We start from the raw sequence: 14,094 nt of genomic DNA, 5'->3' as shown, positions 1-14,094 counted from the left end.
GAGACTCGGACTAGAGGAAGGAATCAATTGGGGAAAAAAGGGTCTGCAAATGGAAAAAGGCACAAAGAAAGAACAAAATGAAATTGAAAATTGAAAAATGAAAAAGCGAATAATAATGGTGATAATAATAATAAAAAAAAAATAAAAATATATATATATATATATATATATATATATATATATATATATATATATATATATATATTAGAGATATAAGAGGTGGTTAGTCATTTCCCTCCTGGATGTTGAGGCCATGGGGTTGGATGGTGTGAAGTCGTCTCATCCAGAGCTTCTCTCTGCTGGTTCTGACTGTGTCTGGACGAGTGCCTAAAGATTCAATGCCCTGTAGAAGTTTATTTGATGAAAATCGGTTTTGAAATGGCTGAGATATCCAAAAACAAGGTGAAACAAAGAGATCCTAATAAAAGGCGTGGCCTGTAGTCTTTTATTATTATCACTTTTTTTGGATATCTCAGCCATTTGAAAACCAATTTTCATCAAATAAACGTTGAATCCTTCTTAAAATTACATGCTCTTTCATATTTCATAAGAGGTTTCTTATTATCTCACTTAGGAATATTCAAAACATGAATCCCCACCTCAGCCAGTACTGTTCAGCCCCTTTAATGTAAACTTGCTGCAAGAGAGAGAGGAGGGCTGTACAGCCACACACATGTGGCTGTAAACACTGCCAGTTTATACATGTTGTAGCTAACTTTACACTTTTTACATCTATACATGCTTGACTGATAAATTTTTATTCTCCAGCCAAAATACAAAAGTCACAGCATAAGCACAGAAACATAAGAACTGTATCAATACACTATAAAGTTTTTGGACATATGATATGATCAACAAAATACTGGTAACCGACAGGTGACATTGCAAGACATTAGGGCATGGATCATTGTGCAATTGAGCAAAATTCCTTGGAAGGCACTCCAGAAAAGTTTTTAATTCCTACAGTCAGCTTGAAACATAATCTGCGTTTAGATGAAGGCAGTTTTGGTCGCAGTAACTTCGGAGGAAGGGTCAGAGGAAGCTTGGTCGGAGGAAAGGTCGGAGGAAAGGTCGGAGTAGTGCCCGTCTGAACAAGGTCGTGGTAACTTCCTCTGGTCAGGGGAACTTTCCACAACCTCTTCCTCCGACAAGATACTCCTGGTTTTTTCAGGAGTATCTCGCTACCACGACTACCCAGTTGGAGTAAATTGCCCGTGCAGACAAGCCCCAGGAGTATCTATGACCTCACAAACCTTACGACCTAGGTAAAACTTCCAGGGTCAAATCGCAATGTTGCATTTTCACATTTTGCAAATGGCATTTTGCGAGTACACATCCGCATGCAGTACGAGTATTCTAACCTAGCTGATCGCGACGAAGAAGCTTGTGCTCAGAAATTCTCATCAACAAGAATGGAGAAGACAAATGGCACTGGTAAAAAAAACAATCGTATGGTCGACGTGCACGGCGCTACCACTTCCGGAAGTTACACCGACCCTCCATGGTGATCCCCGCGAAGGTCGTGGCAAATCGGTCTGAGTTTCTTCCCATAACTGTCATGTGGACACAGGGTTGTGGTAAGATAAGTTTGGTTTTTTAATTGCTGGGACTCCAACTAGAAATACAACTGAACATGGTTATAAAGAACTGTGAGTGAATATTAAAGCATCTTTCATTTAAATAATTTGGTGAAATTTCCCCCAAATACATTTATATAAGGCATGGTTAAGGTTTAATGAATATATTGTACATGTTAACTGCATGTCACATTCTTTTCCCTTCTGTGCAGGTTTCAATTTAATTCCAACTGAAAAAGGTATCAGTATGCTGTATAACAAAATGAAAAATTTGCATTATTTCAGTGTGCAAGTTAAACTGTTTCTTTCGCAATTCTCAGAAAACCATTAATGCCCCAAAACAAGGATATTTTGTCCATTGACAAAGAATGGAGAGGTTGGTAATCCGCCTTTGTGGAAGTAGTCCATGTGCCATCGAACAATGTACATATTGATCAGACGTGGGATATGAATAGAGTGTGCACTGGGCTTGCAAAGTCTGTTGCCGTACACTGTAAGGGCATATAAATGAGGTCAATGATATTCAATATCTATTGGGCTCAGTCTTGATTGCTACACATGTACACACGTATGTATGTACACACATTGTAGTGTTGTATTCAATACAAGTTTTATGGCAAAGCAAGCATACCACTATATTAGAATTTGAGGATAATTATGCAAAAATACATGTAATTCTGAGAGAGAAAAAGAACAGATATTGGTAGCAGAAACTCTAATCTTATTAATACAATTGATTTTTCTACTCAGTATTATTAAACTGAGTAAGAAAATTTCTTGTATTGAAAATAAACTGCAACAACTTGAATTAACACTACAAATGCAAGACACAGATTGTGTACATTTTGGGAACCTGGTATACCCGGTTTTCAACTACGCGTACATGTGTATGAGTTGATGTCGAGGGAACTGGGTATATACCAGGTTCCAGCATTAAGGGGTGGATTAAGTTTGTATCTTGGGCCACATACATAATATATGCACATCTGCTGCATGCGGACTGTGATCTCCATACTGTAATACGTACTTGTATGTAAATTGTATGTGGCTTATCTGGAAGCATGGGGCCTTCGGTACACTGACCAATTTTAAATTTCATTCAATTAGGTGTCTTGGTAACAAAGGCTGTAGAGCCGTAATACGTTCCTGAGAGACAGTTAGCATGAATTCATGTGTGTTTCTGACAAGTTTATGAATGAAATTGAGTTGTACAATGTATGACATCATGATTCTTATATATTTATGAATATACTTCAGAATAAGCAGTATACATGTAGAGCTGTCTGAAGGTACCAATTAGGGATCAACATAGAATATCTATGACAAGATGAGTACTCATAATATGATAAAGATCATTTTGTCTGTTAGAGAGCATGGTTTCCTATTTTCCACTCACAATTTCAGCCCATTTTTCAACAGTGCATTCCTATTTTATTCTGGTCAAAATTTTGCTTTCTGAATTCTCTATTGTGAAATTTTTGGGCTGTTAATGCAAAGTCACATTTACTGATAAGCTTAGGGTTTTTTTTTTTTCCAGAGCAGGTGTCAGATTTGACTGCAAGTGACATATGTATACCTGTGCAAATGGATTGCAAAAACATACTCAGAATATACTGTAAAACGAGGAATGTTCACATGCATTTTAATCTTGCGACAATATGCACTGCATGCCAGTGGCAACTCGCGAAAAATTTCATGCTGCGAGAAAGGCCGTCAGCTCCAATTCGCAAAATTTTCATGTCGCAAATAAATCATGTTTTACAGAAATAAAAAAAAACAAAGGGTATAGCAATCAAACTGTGATTTTATGAGCAGTTACTGTCTGGGCAGTCAAAATGGGCCTAATTTCACTCAGACCAACACACAAACAACAATCCACATGGTAATGCCACGCACATACAAGATATCTGTGCACCGAAGTCAAAACATAACCTTTCTTTCTCGTGAATGGTTAATTCTCTGTGCTACACAGTCCTCCTTTTTGAACATTTTTCTTTACTTCTACATGATAAAAGATGATTGCTAACATACTGTGTCACCTCTTGGTTACCTTTTTATACCCTAGTGCTGGTTGGCAGGAACACCGATTAGCTCAGACAAGGCAAGTGCCAAAATGTGTCTTGCCCATTCACGTAGAAGAAATTGTTTTTCTAACTCCAAGAAGTTCATTGACCTGCCTATGACCTTTGACCTTGTGGTGACCTTCAACTCCCCAAGGGACATTTACCAGCCAAGTTTGGTCACAAACAGACATATGGAATCAAAAGTTATGAGCCATAATCAAAATGCGCCGTAAAAACTTAATATTGGGTCCTAAAAGTTCGTTGACCCCTGTGAGTGAGCTTTGACCTTGTGGTGACCTTGAACTCCTCAAGGGACATCTACCATCCAAATTTGGTCACAAACAGACATATGGATCAAAAGTTTTGAGCCATAATCAAAATGCGCCGTAAAAAATTAACATTGGGCCCTCAAAGTTTGTTGACCCCTGTCTGTAACCTTTGACCTTGTGCACTTTATCTCCCCAAGGGACATCTACCATCCAAGTTTGGTCACAAAGGACATATACATCAAAAGTTATGAGCCATAATCGAAATGCGCCATAAAAACTTAACATTGGGCCCTAAAGTTCATTGACCCCTGCCTGTGACCTTGAGGTGACCTTCATGTTTGGCAAAATGTGTAACTTTGTACAACCACTCTTTCCTCCAAGTTCAATTGAAATTGAAGCCCTCCGTAGAGAGTTATTCAAGTTTTTGTAGCGTTACGGACAGACGACGGACGGATGACGGACGGACGACGGACAGACGCCTCGGGCAATCCCTTAGTCTCCCCTCACCTCCAGTGGGCTTGACAAAAATGACTTGCATTGTGTAATCCCCATCACAAAAGTGGTCACTGCCTGCAACTTTATTTTGGATGGGTTTGATAATATTACACAGAAATGAATTTTCAGTGATGAGTCATTTTCCACAAACCTCTGGTCTTTCTTGTGATCCTATATCAGGGAAAAAACAATTCTTTTGAAAGGTTTTGTTGGTGTTATGTTTGCACCCAAACACTTGGCAGTACACCAGCTTCCACAATAGTACACACAAGAAACACTAGTCTGAAGTCATGCTGTCAAGCTGCGCTTCCTGGGCCTGAAATCATAATTTGACAAAAAATGAAAGAAGTGGTGGCCCCCTTGTTGATCAGAAAGCTCTCATTGCTGAGCTGACATTGCAATACTGTATACACTGTTATTTTCGCGAGGGTTTGATTTTGGCGAATTTCGCGAATCACAGTTGGATCACAGTTGAATTTAACAACACGCGAAAATGTCTCCACGCGCCCTGTTAATAGTGCATTAATGTAAGAGTCGGCGTCAATTCACGAAAACAACATCTCGCGAAAATGTCTACGGCCTCGTCATTCGCGAAAATAACAGCGTATTCAGTATTTGCAAGGACATAGCATGCCTCAGAATTACAGTAATAGTGTATCACAAAATACGTTCTAGCTGTACTTGAAAATATTGTGTGCTTTCGCTTTCATGTGTTAATTCTCATCTCTCTTCTTCACCGTTATCAGGCCCAGCCAAGATATTTGACACATTAGGCGTTTTCACATAAGCCCGATAAAAATCCAAGCTCGAAATATTTTTCGCGATTGCGAATTAGCGCGCTATTTCATTACTTATTCACATCAGCCCGAAGAGAATTAGCCCAAATTTTTTTCGAGCTTATTCGACAGCTGAGTATGTGCAAACAGCATCAGTAATGTGTGTGCCTTCTCAAAAATTCCTCATGATTTGTGTGCAATTTGCCTCAATCGATTGGGTCACACACGCTACGCATGATGGGATGCATCGCGCTAATTTCTTGAGTCGTTTTCACATTATTAAATAGCGCGCTACTATCCCGCTATTTCAGAAATTTCCCGAGTTGGACTCGAGAAATTTTCTCGATCAGAGCGATACAATTAGCGCGCTAATTTGAGTTCACATTATCAAATAGCCCGCTATTTCGTGATCGGGTTAATTTCCCACGTCAGAAAATAGCGCGCTTTTTCGAAACATCGGGCTGATGTGAAAACGCCTATTGTTTCACACAGCTGTTTTTTAACATGATGCATGGAGACAACTATTCCTATATTACAAAAGCTTTGAATGTCTCACTCAGACAATGCTCTTAAAGGGGCATTCGAGATAATTTTCATACTTTTACATCATAAAGTACATAAATCAACAGCTCCATGTATAGGCTTGTGGAAGTTATTGTGGCCCTTGAGCAGAGAAACCAATAATCTGAAAATCTTAAACAAACTACACTGAAGAGTGTTGATGACATACAATGTAGGAGCCTCACATATTTCAGAAATGTAGCAGTGTAATTCCATTACAATACTGCTTGCTTGACAAATTCACCTGTGTAGAATCTATGCATGCTTTCTTTTGTTCTTCTTCCTTGTGTCCCAACTCATGCATTCTTATGGTGGAGAGGCTGCCATGTCATCATCCTTGTTCATTGCAATTTTCTATATATTTTGAAAACATTATTCCTCATCCCAGACCCCGTTTACAGTGCGGGGCTGGGCCGAGCCACGGCCAAGCCCAGCCTCAATTGCGGGGCCAAGCCCCGCAATTTTGTCCGTTTACACTGCCTGGCTCGGCCGCGCTTTTAATTCAAACCTTTCATTATTTTGTCGAAGTGGCGCTCAGCTTGTAAACAAACGCAATTTGGTATAGTCTGGTTTTCAGACCCTTTGCCAACTGGATTCCGTGGCAAGCCATTTGGGCAAAGGCCTTTGCCGAAAGAAAAATCCTGTGCAGGACAAAACCACCTTAAACTACACTAGTTTTCGACGTTGAGGGGGTTAATATCCTGAATAGCGAAATAGTACGGGCAGAGGGTTTGGAAGCCAGACTAAACTTGGCCGCGCATTTGGCCCAGTTTGCATTTACACTGAAAAAAAAGGCCGGGCTCGGCCGCGGCTCGGCCAAGACCACCTCCAGAGCGTGGGCAAATGCGCGGCCAATTTTGGCCCCGCATTTGGCCTTTTGCGCGTTTACACTGAAATGAAGGCGGGCTCGGCCGCGGCCGAGCCTCACACTGTAAACGGGGTCCCAGTCACGACAAATTCTGAAACTCTGTACTCAGTATAACCAAGGAGGTTTAAGAGTTGGAGTTCCAACTGGCTGTAATTATTCAAACAGTTGTCAGATTTCTATTGATGTACAAAAGAATTGCACAGGTGCATTTGTGCCTTTGATGATCGATGTTCGATGCCGCCGTCTTGCTGAGCAATCTGAAGATATTATTTTGAACATTAACATAATATTGGCCATATTTTGCTTATTTATTTATTAAATGAAATGAAATTTCACTTAATGATAAAGCATGTAAAACAAAAGCCGATCCCATCCAGAACTTTGTGCAAAAGTGTAAATCAGAGCTGTATCATGTGAAAATGTTTGAAACTGTACCATCCTCGAAAGCCGGTTTTATCACTTTTCCACTTCATTTCCGCAAATAAAACTAATATGGAATAATCTTCAAGTACAATTCTTCATTGATAGATATGTCAGATTAGTGCCCGGGTATGCCCAGTCGAGTAATTTTCATCTTTATTTCAGTTACTGTATTTTTTGCCCAATTTCTATTCGCGTGTCCTCGTGTCAGTACAACCTACATTTTATAAGACGGGATAACAAAAAGTAATTACCATCACAAAGAAATATGGCAGATCCTGTTTGGCACATGTTTCAAATATTTTTGAGTGGCGGCATCGAACATCCAGCAAACCAAATAAGACAGTTGTGACTCCGTTCTCTTGAACCTCCTTGGTATAACTTAGACCCCGTTTACAGTGCGAGGCTCGGCCGCGGCCGTGCCCAGCCCCGCTTCAGTGTAAACGCGCAAAAGGCCAAATGCGAGGCCAAAATTAGCCTCGCATTTGGCCTCGCTCTGGAAGTGGTCTCGGCCGTGGCCGAGCCGCGGCCGAGCCCGGCCTTTTCTTGGTGTAAACGCAAACTGGGCCAAATGCGCGGCCAATCGCGCGGCCAATTTTAGTCTGGCTACCAAACCCTCTGCCTGTATCTTTCGCTATTCAGGATATTAACCCCCTCAACGTTGAAAACAAGTATAGTTTAAGGTGGTTTTGTCCTGCAAAGGATTCTTTCCTTCGGCAAAGGCCTTTGCCCGAACTGCGACTTCGTCGCCACGGAATTCATTTGGCAAAGGGTCTGAAAACCAGACAATACCAAATTGCATTTGTTTACAAGCAGAGCGCCACTACGACAAAATATTGAAAGGTTTGAATCAAAAGCGCGGCCTGACCCCGGCAGTGTAAACGGACAAAATTGCGGGGCCCGGCCTCGCAATTGAGGCTGGGCTCGGCCGCGGCTTGGCCGCGGCTCGGCCCAGCCCCGCACTGTAAACGGCGTCTGAAAATCCTCTAGTTTCCTAGAGTTCACAGTCATGACTTTATTCCCTAAATATATCTGCTTCAATATGACTTAAAAAAATGTAAATAAATGCAGGAAACTGTCAAAAATGAATAACTAACAAATGCATGAAAGCATGTTCTTTATTATACAACTCACATCTCAGGATTCCATAGTGTGTGTGATATACGCTCAATCCATTCCACGCCCATCTCCTCACAGAGTGCTCGCACCCGGTTGTCTCGTTCTGCCCAAATGGGCTCGGGGTCATTTTCAAAAGTTAGGTACTTGATACCCCATTCCTATTATGAATGAAATTGAAATCCAGGGTGACCATTAGAAATGACAATGCAAACATGCATTCATGTCCAACATATGTACATGTAATATTCCCTTGGACTGAACAAATGATATTCAGTTCTCCTATGCACAATTACAGTTGAAATAATCATACTATTTCAACAGAGTACTTTATCAAAGAGGATCTGTGAGTTCTGAATATGTGACCTTGCATCACAAATCATACAAAAAGTCACACCCCTTGATTTTATGTGAGGACTCAAAAAAAGGTTAAACGGTTCAAACAAGTCAATCTTCAGTTTTTCATATTTTCTGAAAGAGCTATCCTTCTTCTACATTATTCTTCAGTTTGGGATCTTAATATCAATGGAAAAGTGTGTCTTTAGCAGTCTTTCTACAACCCATTTTTGGGGGAGAGAAGAATGATGAGGTATGTCTTAGAGGCCGCTTTTCATTTCTTGAATTCCTTTGCACACTCTTACTTTCAACACTAATAACTTTTGAAAGGATGATGCTACTGCTTTGAAAGTTAGCATTAATCATGGGCAGAATGTGTTAATAGAACATGCTCAATTTCAGCTTAATCTGATAATCAATTCATTGTTGTTGCTCCGGTGGTTTACATCCTGTGTTTTGTCACTTTCATAGCACAGCTAGCATGGCTTGGTAAAGATTAAGCACTTGAATAGACAGTGTACTTCAGAGCCTCTTTTCTTTTAGTTCACACCAATCCAGAGTGTGTGCTTTCCTTCCAGTATTTAGGTAGGTTAGGGGAGTTCATTTGAATTGAGTTATACATTATTTTACAGTTTAGAGTCTGCTCTTCCAGAATCTGCCCTTAGCTAAAAATTCATGTCTAGCAACTTTTTGTTGGTTTTGTGATGCAGGGTTACAAATAACGTCTGAATATCTTGGTTTCCCTTTATCCCCACCAAAAAAAAAAAAGAAAAAAAGAAAAAAAAAGAAAAAGAAGATAAATATCTTAATCTTCTGATTGTGATGGCAGACAGAAGGTTGCATGATAACTAGCATATAGTTATTTGTTAAAGCTTTAAAAGTAATAGTGTGTGCCTCTGCTTTTATTAGATATGAATTCATGTACCATCATTGTGAAGCATGACAAGAATATGATGCACTACAGCACATCTGTAAAAATGTAAGGGTATTATTTTATTTCTGCCTTGCTAGTTTGCCTACATATAATTTTGTGGGTTTTTTAATACCTTTTATCTTTACAAAGCAAAGTCGCAAACTCACAACAAATAACTCTCGAAAGATGTCACAAGGGTCTCCTTTGAACACAAACAGTCTTCCTCCATGATTTTTGAACTGTTGGTCGAGATCTTCCAAGCTGTCATGCAGAAATCTCCAGCGGTTGAAACCTGATGTCTTGGTGCCTACAATGAAATATATTGTAAACAAAGTTGTAAATGATGCCAAGTTCAATAATATGGCATGATAAAAAAGTTGGCACTAACTGTTACCAATTTAGACTAAGACTATAGCATTCAAAACACAAGCAATATGAACAGTGAGTTGTTTAAATATGTAGCTCAAAATTAAAGAAAAGATATTTAATAGCAGCTTTTTTATATTGTTGAATCTTAAGAGTATAGCCTTTTAATACTTTACTATGACACTATATGTACATCTTTTTTTCTTTTTTGGGGGGGGGGGGGTGAGGCGGTTGTCTAATCTACTGAGTTTAGAGATCTACAGTGTAAAAGGTTTAGTTTTTCATGGCAAACACTTGTCACACACAATTTGCTTTTCCCTTGCCCACTCCTAGATCTGCCATTGAACAAACATGCAACTACAGTCATCAATCTAACTCATAGCACTACACTGTAAAGTTGATAACTTCTGGTTCTACAAGACCCCGTTTACAGTGCGAGGCTCGGCCGTGGCCGAGCCGCGGCCGAGCCTTCCTTCATTTCAGTGTAAACGCGCAAAAGGCCAAATGCGAGGCCAAAATTGGCCATGCATTTGGCCACGCTCTGGAGGTGGTCTCGGCCATGGCCGAGCCGCAGCCGAGCCCGGCCTTTTCTCAGTGTAAACGCAAACTGGGCCAAATGCGCGGCCAATTTTAGTCTGGCTTCCAAACCCTCTGCCCTTACTATTTTGCTATTCAGGATATTAACCCCCTCAACGTCGAAAGCTAGTATAGTTTAAGGTGGTTTTGTCCTGCAAAGGATTTTTCCATCGGCAAAGGCCTTTGCCCGAACGGCAACTTCGTTGCCACGGAATCCAGTTGGCAAAGGGTCTGAAAACCAGACTATATCAAATTGCGTTTGTTTACAAGCAGAGCGCCACTACGACAAAATATTGAAAGGTTTGAATCAAAAGCGCGGCCGAGCCCAGCAGTGTAAACGGACAAAATTGCGAGGCTCGGCCGCGCAATTGAGGCTGGGCTTGGCCGCGGCTCAGCCGCGGCCGAGCCCAGCCCCACACTGTAAACGAGGTCGAAAAGAAGACTGCTCAAGAGTCCCTGATCTGGGGTTTTGTCCCACTCCCTTCCCCTTTGGCTCAGGTTAGGGTTAGGGTTAAAGCAGTGAGTTACATACAGTATATTGTGCTGTATACATAAAAACTAGCAATCGCTTGTGCTAGGCTTTTGCTTGAATCCGTAAGCATACAATCAAGCAATTGCTTGTGAGCAAAAGCTGAATTTGCTAGCAGGCACAAGCAATAAGTCAGTTCGGGGTTAGCTCATGTACAGCTGGGTACAAATGACCTTTCTTCTTTTTCAGTTGATTAGGCACTCCACTAGTCTTCAAGCAACAGAATGCATTAGCTTGCCCAATGTAACAATTCATGGAATTCATCAGTCATGTTCAAACAAAGGATGTACTAGCGTAGACCAGGTGATCAGAATGATCCATCAATTGACACTTCGGAAAACATCCATTTATTTTGCATTGAATGTAATGACGATCTTCTATTGATATTGCCAAATACTGCTTTTGCTGCCAGGTGGATGTGATGGCAAGCACCACTTTAATACAAGGATTACTTGAATAATCATATGCATTACAGATGCTTATCTCAGTGAATTTAAAAACCGACATTCTCTGCTGGTACAAATGACCTTTTTCTGCTCATGCTCAAAGTGGAACCCCGAACTGGCTTATTGCCTGCTGCCCGCAAGCAATGGCCTAGAGACCAAATGTTTACTTAAAAATGTATGCATAAAACAAACCTCTTGCTCATTCTTGCTAGCAATTACTTACGATTTTCCAAGCTCTGTTAAATGAGCTTGAGCCTTTGCTTAACTGGAGTGTTCTCTTTTATGCATCATTTTTATATCCATATTACGTATAAAGACCAAAGTTCTGCAGGAGTGGTAGGGTATGATTGCACAAGCAATAGCTCAAGTATACAGATTTTATAAGCAATTGCTTGAGCTAGACCTTTTGCTTGACAAGCTTGTGCTTGTACTTGAAGCAATTGCCTGCAAGCAATTGCTAACTTTTATACATAGATATGGCCCATTGTATCAATATGTTATCTCAATCTGTCCTAAGATCTTCATGGGATGCCTACATTGTACATACATGTAAGATCTTGTCTCCATGAATTCTTGTGTCAAAGAAGGTAAGAAGTTAAAGGGATCATATAGTTTTGGTTGAGTCTTAAAGGGGCTGTACATTACTGGTTGAGGTGGGGATTCATGTTTTTTTACATTCCTAAGTGAGATAATGAGAAACCTCTTATGAAATATGAAAGAGCATGTAATTTTAAGAAGGATTCAATGTATATTTGATGAAAATTGGTTTTCAAATGGCTGTGATATCTAAAAAAGTGATAATAATAAAAGACTACAGGCCACCCCTTTTATTAGGATCTCTTTGTTTCTCTTGTTTTTTAATATCTCAGCCATTTCAAAACCGATTTTCATCAAATAAACTTTTGATATCCCTTAGAATTGCATGCTCTTTGACATCTCACAGAGTGGTTTCTGACTATCTCGCAAAACGTTAAAAGCTAAATCCTCACCTCGACCAGAACTGTACACACCCTTTAACTTCAGGTTTTCATCATTTTTAGGTGAGATAGTGAGAAACCTCATATGAAATATGAAAGAGCATGTAATTCCATGAGGATTTCAAAGTTTATTTGATGAAAATTGATTCTGAAATGGCTGAGATATCCAAAACAGAGTGATCCTAATAAAGTGTGGACCCACATTTTATTACAATTGTTTTGTTTTACTTTGTTTTTGGATGTTACAGCTATAAACTTTGAATTCCTCTTAAAATGGTATGCTCTGTCCTATTTCATAAGTATTCTCTTGGAATCTCGCAAAAAAGTTAAAGCCCGATTTTCATCCCCTTCAATACTGTGCCATCCATTTAAGTGATCACATCTCGACTTCTTGAATCCAAGAAGAAGAGAAGGCAAGTTGCGAGATCTTGTCTTTTGACTTCCTGGGTCTAAAAAAGGGAGAAGTGCGATGTAAGATCTCATTCTCTCAACATCTCATTTTGTCTTCTTGCCTTTACGGACACACGGAAATAAGATGACAAGATCTAAGTTTGCCAAAGTGAGGAGACAAGATTTTGTATACCTCACCTTCTTAGATATAATAGGTTGAAACAAGGCAAATGCCAAAATGTGTCTTGCTCATTTGTGTAGAAGAAATTAATGTTTCTCTAACTCCCGGAAGTTCATTGACCCCGACTATGACCTTTGACCTTGTGGTAACCTTCAACTCCCCAAGGGACATTTACCAGCCGGACGATGGATGGACGATGGACGGACGGACATTGGACGGACAGACATCGTAGGCGATCCCTTAGTCTCCCCTCACCTCTGGTGAGCTCGACAAAAATGATAACTCATATCTCCCTTTTTGCCTTCTTGGACCTGAGAAGTTGCGATCTCCGATAGACCTTGCCTTTCTGGACTCTAACAGCTGGAGTTGTATTTATAACCTTCTGCAGGTTGAAGCCCCAAGTCTGAACATACACAGTGACTTTGATAAATACTGAGCTGATATGGATCAATGCCTTTACATGAAGCTAATACAGTTGTACAAACACATTTGTAAAACCCAAACTGTACCTGCCACTTCTCCATCAAAAATGAAGACAGGATAAAACTCGCTCCCTAATGTCATTCCCTCCAAAAGGGCTGGGTTGTCATGGAGACGTAGACCAAGACGAAACCAATGAATAGTAGCTCCACCAGGCATTTTGTCTTCTGCAGTTGTAAAATTGATGGGTAATAAACCTGGGATGGAAAAAAAAAACAAAGAAAACAAATGCATATGTTGTATATAATGTGTTGTGTAGTCACCGGTCTTTGGGTCTATAGAGAATGAAATAAAGCTCAATATTAATCATCACTATAAACAAGAAAACAATAATCATGGTAATAGTTTTCCAAATCACTATCATCATTTTCATGAGTTATTGTAAATGACAATTAACATTATCATCATCATTACTTTTAAACTGACCATAAAAGTGAAAAAATACGACTGTAATTATCTTGAAAATTGCTGTAATGAGACTGCAAGAAGAAATTGGCAGTCAGCTGCAAAAATTACTTTTATTTCTTGCAGCCCCAAATACATGCACCTGAAGGTCTAGTAATGGCTCCTCAGCTTTGATCCTTCATTACATCACACAGATTGCCCCATGCCAAAGCAGACCAGTACATTTTTCTTGTTTTACAGGTCACATGCATGCTGTTCATGGCTGTAGCATGTTTACCATTCTGAGTGAGTGTGTAATAAAGAGACATTTAATGGTACATGTACATATTGGAGTACATACAGTATGCACG

The 14,094-nt window shown here is 39.9% G+C and overlaps 1 protein-coding gene across 1 annotated transcript in view; it reads right to left on the bottom strand.

Annotated features, from left to right (window-relative positions):
• The window catches only part of LOC140228969 (cryptochrome-1-like), a 51,332-nt gene extending 37,800 nt beyond the window's left edge, over window positions 1-13,532 (bottom strand). Inside the window, exons 1-3 of the mRNA XM_072309227.1 lie at window positions 13,369-13,532; window positions 9,562-9,701; window positions 8,164-8,306 (exon numbers count right to left, since the gene is read on the bottom strand). Of these exons, the coding sequence (XP_072165328.1) occupies window positions 8,164-8,306; window positions 9,562-9,701; window positions 13,369-13,498 (413 nt within the window). The 5' untranslated portion in view covers window positions 13,499-13,532. The remainder of the gene's footprint in view (window positions 1-8,163; window positions 8,307-9,561; window positions 9,702-13,368) is intronic.
• Window positions 13,533-14,094: the final 562 nt, after the last annotated feature.

Source organism: Diadema setosum, chromosome 5, assembly GCF_964275005.1.
Source record: "Diadema setosum chromosome 5, eeDiaSeto1, whole genome shotgun sequence".
Lineage (NCBI taxonomy): Eukaryota > Metazoa > Echinodermata > Echinoidea > Diadematoida > Diadematidae > Diadema > Diadema setosum.
Note: the sequence above shows the minus strand (reverse complement) of the source record. Positions and strands in the feature narration are given on the sequence as shown.